Genomic DNA, 8729 nt, shown 5'->3' with positions numbered 1-8729 from the left:
CCGGGAGGCCGGGGCGGCGGGCGCGCAGCTCGGCGGGCGGCGGGCGCCCGGAGACGCGGCTGGGGCCCGCGCGGCCGGGGCGCCGTCCCAGGGCAGGGCTGCCCGGCCCCTGCCCCGGGCCGCCCGGGCTCCCCATGAAAAACCAGCTCCGCGGCCCCCCAGCGCGGGCGCACATGTCGGCCTCGGGGGCGTCGGCTGCTGGGGACACCGGGGCGGGGTCGGAGCCCGGTGCGGGGTCCGGGTCCGGCGCTAGTACCGGCGCGGGAGCTGCGACGGGTGCGGGGGCCATGCCCTGCAAGAGCGCCGAGTGGCTGCAGGAGGAGCTGGAGGCGCGCGGCGGCGCGTCCCTGCTGCTGCTCGACTGCCGGCCGCATGAGCTCTTCGAGTCGTCGCACATCGAGACGGCCATCAACCTGGCCATCCCGGGCCTCATGCTGCGCCGCCTGCGCAAGGGCAACCTGCCCATCCGCTCCATCATCCCCAACCACGCCGACAAGGAGCGCTTCGCCACGCGCTGCAAGGCGGCCACCGTGCTGCTCTACGACGAGGCCACGGCCGAATGGCAGCCAGAGCCCGGCGCTCCTGCCTCAGTGCTTGGCCTGCTCCTGCAAAAGCTGCGCGACGACGGCTGCCAGGCCTACTACCTCCAAGGTGAGAGCAGCACTGAGACCCCTGTCCGGGATTGGGGCCCTCTCGCGACTCCCTGACGCCCCCGCCGGAGGCTACTTTCTCTCCCTGCGCTTCGCCTGCCCGGCCGGCGCCACGTCGCCCCTGGCCCGCATCTGCCTCTACAGGGAGCCCGGCCCCCGCAGTGAGCGCTTAGGCTGGCACGGGGGTCGCCTCTGCACCGCCTTCTCGGCACGAATCTAGTGGGCCGGACAAACTTTTCCTGGCCTGGGCTTTCCCTTTTTTTTTTTTTCCCTCTCTCCCCCTGTTGTTGGGGCCATGGCAGCGGCCAGTGTCCTGGTGAGCCCCTCAGAAGAGGAAAGGGCCTTCTCTGGGACCCGAAAGGCCACCGGGCACCCAGGTCCAGCTCCTCCAATCTAGAATGCGTGTCCTGGAAGACCAGGGTCAGGCTAGGGGAGTCTCTGGCAGCATTATCCACACCCCCAAGGTATAGGGACTGTTTGGGTTGGGGGACTCTGGGCATCTCGACATTGGTCTCACTCCATGAGGACTCGGCCACTGGGGGCAGGTCTATAAGCAGTGTCCCTTTCCCTGGCTTTCCAGGACCCCCGAATCCCCAGCCTCCTGCCCTAGAACTTGTGGAAGGGGGAGGTAGCTGGGGGGCGAGTGGCTGCAGCCGGTGTTTCCAATTAACATTCCAAAATGGCCTCTCGCTGGCAGCAGGCGGGCAGGCGGGGAGGGGAGGCCTGCAGCACCCTCGGGCGCAGGGCCCATGCCTGGCTGCAAGACGTTCCCTACATCTCTCTGTAAAGCCCCCACAGCCCTCCCCCTCTGTGTTTCCAAGGCTGGGGGTCTTGCGTTCTAAGGGAGAAAGGTGGAGTTTGGGACCCCTTTTACGAACTTGCTACTGTTGGGGGAAAGGGCCAACCAAGATTTCACACTGCCCTTCCTGACTGTTGGGGTGGGTGGCAGGCACTGGACTCCCAGTCCAGAGGCCCAGGCCCTCTGTGCCCGACTGACCTAGACGCAGCACAAGCCCTAGCAGTCTCATCTGTAAGAGGGGCTTGCTAACACACAGGTGCTGACCCGGGATGGGGTTGTCTGCTTTCCTTTACCATTTAGCAGTTATTGAGCACCCGTGGGTGCCAGGTATGCATGGGAACTGTGGAAGATGAATGAGCTGGGGCCCTGCCTTAAGTGGCCTAAAGCTGGTGATATGGCTGGGGCTCTGAAGCCTATGGGTAAGGGAATGGAGCTCAGGCATGTTACTTCACCTCCTGAGGCCTCAGTTTCCCATTCTGTCCAGTGGGTCATAGGATAGATATAGAGAACACAGGAGAAAGTACATGTGTAACAGACTTGGCCTGGCGCATGTTGGCTGTTGTGTTACGGTGCTTGACATGGGCAGCTCTGGCCATCTTTGGTCTCGTGCACCCCATTGGTCTGAGGGCATTGGCCAGTGGCATGGGCAGTCTCTCACCCAGGGCCTCTCATTCTGGCCACAGGTGGTTTCAACAAGTTCCAGACAGAATATTCAGAGCATTGCGAGACCAACGTGGACAGCTCGTCCTCACCAAGTGGCTCACCACCCACCTCAGTGCTGGGCCTGGGGGGCCTGCGGATTAGCTCTGACTGCTCAGATGGAGAGTCAGACCGAGAGTTGCCCAGCAGTGCCACTGAGTCGGACGGCAGCCCTGTGCCATCCAGCCAACCGGCCTTCCCCGTCCAGATCCTGCCCTACCTCTACCTCGGCTGCGCCAAGGACTCCACTAACCTGGACGTGCTCGGCAAGTACGGCATCAAGTATATCCTCAACGTCACGCCTAACCTGCCTAACGCCTTTGAGCACGGTGGCGAGTTCACCTACAAGCAGATCCCCATCTCTGACCACTGGAGCCAGAACCTCTCCCAGTTCTTCCCCGAGGCCATCAGCTTCATTGGTAGGTGTTGCTGTGCTCTGGGCAGGGTGGATGGGCAGGTGCGTCAAGGTGTGTACAGGACTTGGGTGTCACCCGCGCCCGACTGGGTACCTCTGGGCCTGTCGGAGCCTGTGTGTGTCCTGCATGTGCCAACGTATGCCCATGGGTGAACCCGTGCCTTCTGTGAGTCACCGAGGCCCTCGGTTCCCCCAGTCCTGGGCTCCCCGCAGCTGATAGCACCCCGTGGACTCTACTGTCCAACTTGTGTTTTTCTGGCTCTGCTGTTTTGGGCTTGGCTCGCTGAAACACCGCAGCTCTCAGGCCTCCCACGGGTCTTGCTCGCTCTGCATCACGCCTCAGCACACATGTCTCTCCAGGAGGGGGCTGTCACGGTGCCTCTTTGGGCTTTATTTTGTACCCAAAGGGGCTGAAGGGTGGCCCTGAAGCCAAAGGCCTACCCCAAACAGGCAGCTTTTGGAATGTGGTGACCCAGAGTGACTTGGTGGGGCCTTGGATGCTTCCAGCAACTTAGGGGGCTTGCTTGGAGTGTAGAGGCCCTCCTCTAGAGCATTCTGCAATTCTGCTGTTTGGCTTAGAGCCCTCAGCCTCCTGCATCCCCAGCTGACTCAAGCTCCACAAGTTGCCTTATCTTTGACCTCCCCATCCTGCTTCCTCCATGGCCAGCTGGAGGCTGTTAAACTACAGGTCATGTTCTCGGCCGTGGCTCTTCCCAGGGTGTGGGGAAGGGATATAAGATCAGGGTGTACGTAAACCCTTGGTTCTCTGAGCCAAGTGACCCCATGTTTCTGCCCAGCCTCCAATGGCAGAGGGGAGGTAGCCCGGACAGTCCTCTCCTGCCGGCAGCCGTGTCCAGTGGAGGGCGTTTTGCTGTCAGCTGGGCTGGGCTAGCTTTAATAACAGGAAGTGGGAGGCTTCCCCGCCTCATCCGCTTACTGGGAACCAAAACTAGGTGCCTGGCTAGGAGGAAGGAAGGAAGCTGAGGCCTGGGGGAGGGGCTGTGACCGGGCCTTAGGGAGCTTCCCAGCTCTGCCCAGAACGCAGCCAGCCGGGTCACCGTATGTGGATGCCGCCTGAGCATTCGCTCTCCCTCACTGAGAAAGGGGAGGGGAGAAGGGGACCCGCAGACAGACTCCCAGGGCTGAGCCTGGCTCACGGATGTCTTTATCCTTCTTGAAGGCCCCTCTGCATCTGGGGGTGTAGGGGTGGGGGAACACATGTGAAGGAATAGAGGCCCAAGCATCCCCTAGGACTCAGTGGGATAGGATCAAGCCCCAGCCCCCACACTGCTCAGCCACACCCTGAGAGTGCTAAAAATAAAGCCAGCGGAAGCAGTTTCACTTTGGATCACCCAGGAGTGGGTTTGGGGGCCAGACGTTCCCTATATCCTGGTGTGTCACCACTGGAGCCTCATCTCCACCGCCCCTTTAGCCCCAGGTCTCAAGGTCAGACCACAGGATTCTGTGCAAAGCCACAAAATCTGTCTCTTGCCCTGCTAGTCTTGTCCCTAGTCAGTCCCTGAATCTACCCATGCTGAGCCCTGGGTACCCTCATGGGGGTGAGGAGAGGAAGCTCTGCCAGGCCAGAGGGAGTGAACGCCAGAAGCGGAACAGCTTGTGAACCTGCGTGTCATCTTGTGCGAGTGCACTGATTTAGCACCGCCTGTGTGCCTGGCTCCCAGTGGTCTTAGAATCAGAGAGGTGGTGACCTTGAGGTCTCCAGAGGGCTGCCTCTGTTAATCTACATCTTTGGCACAGAGAGGGGCTGCTACCCTAGGGCCTAGGGGAGGAGGGATGACAGGACTGAGTTGTTCAGTGGCTCCACCAGTATTTATTGAGCTCCTACTGTATGTCAGTGGAGGTGCCTGGGAAGCTGGGTGGGTTGGCTGAAGCTGGCTGGCTGTGGGGGGAGATGTTACTGACGTGTGTGCCTGCTGGGAGAAGTCTAGTAAGTGAGGTGGGTGGGCTGCACTTAAGCAAACCTCACTTGTGAAGCCTTAAGTGTGCCCTTCCTCCCAGCCCCTGGCTATTCACCGGTAAGGCTAAGGAACTGGGGATGGGGCAGAACTGAGTGTAGGGCTGGGCCCCCGATTCCCTATTGAGGGCTTCCCTCGGCCTGTTTCCCAGGAGGCTGTCAAGGGGTACTCATGGGAGCCGCACCAGGAGAATAAGCTCAGCCCCCACCACCGGGTCACGGGCTGACTGTGTGTACTGTGCGTTAGGAGGAGCCTCTGTGTGGCCTTGGGCTGGTCACTTTGTCTTTGCGTCTGTGTCCTCATTTATAAAATGAACTTGCTAACAGTGGTGCAGATGGCCTGAGAGGACACGGGTGACACCCTCAGCACAAGCTGCATACTCAGCTGTAGCAGCAGCAGGACTAGCCGTGACCACAGCCATCACTGGTGCTGGTGTTTGTGGAGCCCTTTCTTGGCTCAGCTCCTTATACGAGCACTGAACAAGGGGGCCCATTTTATAGATGAGGAAACTGAGGCACAGGGATGTCCAGTGACTTGAAGGTAACTCCACAGTCACACTCTTGACTTCCACACCAAGTTGCTGTTCTGCTCGTGTGAGACTTCACCAGGTCCCTCAAGAGTCAGGCAGCACCAGCCAGTGGCCATGGCACCCTCTGTGCCTCTGCTCCACCTCTTACTCCCTGGAGGAGGCACCTCCATGACCCATGCTTGTGTGTTTCAGACGAGGCCCGCTCCAAGAAGTGTGGTGTCCTGGTGCACTGCCTAGCAGGGATCAGCCGCTCGGTGACGGTCACCGTGGCTTACCTGATGCAGAAGATGAACCTGTCACTCAATGACGCCTACGACTTTGTCAAGAGGAAAAAGTCCAACATCTCGCCCAACTTCAACTTTATGGGGCAGCTGTTAGACTTCGAGCGGACGCTGGGGCTGAGCAGCCCATGCGATAACCACACCCCCAGCGAGCAGCTCTACTTCTCCACGCCCACCAACCACAACCTGTTCCCACTCAACACCCTTGAGTCCACGTGAGGCCGGGGCACAGGTGGGTGGGGCCGGCCCCTCCCGACCCCACCTTGGGCCAGGTGGGCTGCCCACTCCTGCTGTGTCCGGCCGGAACCCAGACATCGTGGGACATGGCCCGTGCCCAGAGGCCCCGGCTGGTGGGTGGCCGAGCTTCCCTCGCCGCCCTGGGCAGGGCAGAAACCACAGCAAGGCCTCTCTCTGCAGGACTTTCTGGAGAGGCCCTGAGCTCTGGGACACACGGCCTCGGGAGTCCAGCAGGGCCTCATCCTTGTCCCAGGGTACTCAATCAGCCAACGGCCCAGCCGATTTGGCTAGTTTTTAAAGACACATCCACGGACCTGAGTTTACTTTTTACTTTGGGCAGGTAAATTCAAGCTCCCTGGAGCACGGCGAGTGTTCAAGCTCTTCCTGATTTTTCTTTTTTAATGAAAAGTGTTATTTTCAGTCTACATACAACAGTGGGTTGTACAAACCAGTATTTCATCCCTTCCTTGATCCTACGAGAGAGAGAAACGTTTCAGTTTTTGTTTTTCTTCCTATTTCAAAAAGCAATTCTTGGTTTTTGTTTTTGTTTTTAATGGAAAAGACAAACCCCGTGTTGATCTTGACCAAATGCGTTTTGCACATGTGTGAAGCCTCTGCTTCTGCAGCAGGTCCTTCTTGAAGGGGTGGCTTGCTGCTCTCTTAGTGTCAGACCCCCCCCAGTCATGCACACGTCTCTTGGCCCAGCCCCCGTGGCACTGCACTTGCCTGTGATGACCTCTGCAAGGCATGATCGGTGGGCTGCCCTGGGGGGGCTTCTGCATTCTCTGCCCTCCAGCTGCCCCTGCAGCCCCCCTGAGGCAGGAGATGGGAGGCCCTGCCGTTACCTGCTGGAGGCAGGGTCACGGGGGGACTGCCAAGCAGTAGCATTAGCCCTCTGGGCTCAGCCCGTAGGAGGGTCTGGGCTCTGGGCCCTTTCTATACCATACCTACGTACCCACTACTTCTGTCTCTCTCTCTCCCTGTTTGTTTGTGACTGAGAATGGAGGCGCAGCGGCTGGGGGAAGCTTCAGTGGTAGAGGCCCAGCCCTACCTCCTAGTCTCTGTCCCTCCGCCTGGCTGCTGCTTTGGTCCAGCTCCACTCCCAGCACCCTTGTCCCCTGGAAGCTTGCCCTGCACTCATCTTGCCCATGCCTTCTACTACCAGGAAACTCGCACCCGTTTCAATCCCAGGGCAGGGACGGAAGGGGCGAGGATGGACAAGTGAACGGGGTGTGGGGCTCTGTCCACCCCCTTCCTAGGATCCACAGAACAAAGCCACGGATTCCGTTATCTTCTCCAGTTTTGTTCCTTCTCCAGCCTCAGTCCCTCCAGGTGTCAGGACTGCAGGGACCCAGGGAGAGGTGAGTGGTCAGGTTGGGGTCCCTGAGCAGCCGGCACTTGGCATGTGAGTGAGGTCGCGGAAACTCTGCCCCACTGCATCTTACCTCATGGGGCGGTTTTCAGGGATTCTTTAAGGCAGCAGATTAAAATCTTGCCACAGTCGAGAAATTGACAAAAAGCTTCCATGCTGTACATGGTTCTTTCTCTTTTTTACTTTTAAAAAGAAAAATCCAGAAAGATGCATCAGATTTGTGTAAAGGAAAGTATGCCAAGAGGGTGGCCAGTTTTGCTTTATGATCTTATGAAGGAAAATTTGTGACCCTACATATATATATATACACACACACATACATATATATATATCCCGAACCAGCAACGGGACTTTGTTTATATTGCAAATAAATATTATTTTTTCTTTAAAACAAGTTGTTGTGTCCATTAAGGGGCTGGGCCTGGGCTGGGGGGTGACTAGGACAGGGGCTGTGGCCAACATCCCAGCACCTGCTCTGTGCAAAGTCTGCTAGGCCCTCACTGGGAGGAGCAGCCAGGCCTCACTGGGAGGAGCTGAGGTGTGGCATTTCCCCAGCCTTCAGGCACTGCAGGCAGGGACCTCAGGGCTTTCTCTGTGGCCTTTTCCTATATGGTTGACAGGAGATGGAGGCTCAGACAGGTATTGTGGACCAAGGTCACATAGCTGGACTTCTGCCCACCCTGAATTGCTCAGGGCTGTCCACTCAGGCATCACCCAGATCTGACCAGGGGCCCTGGGGCCCTGACATTTTCTCTTGCTGCTCTTGTGCATGGAACAGAGGATGTGCAAGTATCACCTTCTTATGCTCCCAACCCCCGGCCCCACAGTCCCTGGGAAGCCAGTGGGATGTAAAACCTGCCTGGTGGTGGGTCGGCACTGCTTTGCTCCTTGAGCTGGGTGGCCCCAGGTCCCTCAAGCCTCCCTGAGCCTCAGTTTCCATCTCTATAAAAGGAGAGCCAATCACACCCAGATACGCAGTGCTTTTCTGTGTGATTGGGACCCAACGAGTATGTTATGTTCACTTCCCGGTCTGGGCCTGGCCCTACAGGGAGGAACTGGCCATGCCTGACTTCTTCAGAGCAAGGGAGCATCCACCCACCAGGTAGGCCCCCCCCCCCCCCCCCCCCACTGGAGACTCAAAAACAGGGCCTGGGTGGAAGCACAGAGCAAGAAAGGGAATAGGCCTGGAGAAGGATGGTGGCCGTGGCCTGGGGGTGTGAGGCCCTCAGTGGGCAACACAGGTGCATATTACAGATGGGGAATGGAGGCTCCCAGAGGGTTTATGTTTCCTTTGCCTCTGGCTGGGTTGAGTGAGCCCTAGTCAGGGACTAAGTGCTGACTCCGTTTCCTCATCTCTGCCTCTCATCTGGCTTCACCCCTTCCACTATGACCAGCACTGGGATGGCCCCAGGTAGGCAGGCAGGTGTGTAGGCAGGTAGGATGGGGAAGAGCGACTTGCCTCCTTTCTATAGACTCCCAGTTGGGCTGTCCAGGAGACTGCTTTTTTGGTCTCTGCCCCATCTCTGCCTGTGAGTTATGTTCAGCCAGAATACAGTCATGCCTTCAGGCATATGATGAGTGGTCGAGGGCAGGTTCTTCAAGCAAAGGGACCTAGGTTCTAATCCCAGATATACGGCTACCAGCTCCTCACCCCTGTCACTCAGCTTTCCCATCTTTCAAATGGGGGAAGCTTTGTGCAGCCAGTGGGCCTGTGGAGGGGGGAAGGGGAGTCTCGCAGCCTCGGCAAAGGGGCAGGTGCTGCTTTTGCACT

General features: G+C 58.5%; 1 protein-coding gene across 1 annotated transcript; it reads left to right on the top strand.

Moving 5' to 3' along the window:
• Positions 1-7349, top strand: DUSP7 (dual specificity phosphatase 7). The gene is made up of 3 exons (XM_039243697.1): positions 1-651; positions 2133-2567; positions 5261-7349. The coding sequence occupies exons 1-3, from the start codon at positions 135-137 to the stop codon at positions 5566-5568; spliced, it is 1260 nt and encodes a 419-aa protein (XP_039099628.1). The 5' UTR covers positions 1-134; the 3' UTR covers positions 5569-7349.
• Positions 7350-8729: the final 1380 nt, after the last annotated feature.

Source organism: Hyaena hyaena, unplaced genomic scaffold, assembly GCF_003009895.1.
Source record: "Hyaena hyaena isolate Hyena2069 unplaced genomic scaffold, ASM300989v1 scaffold_231, whole genome shotgun sequence".
NCBI lineage: Eukaryota > Metazoa > Chordata > Mammalia > Carnivora > Hyaenidae > Hyaena > Hyaena hyaena.
The sequence above is the reverse complement of the archived record's forward strand: the minus strand, read 5'-3'. Positions and strand labels throughout refer to the sequence as shown.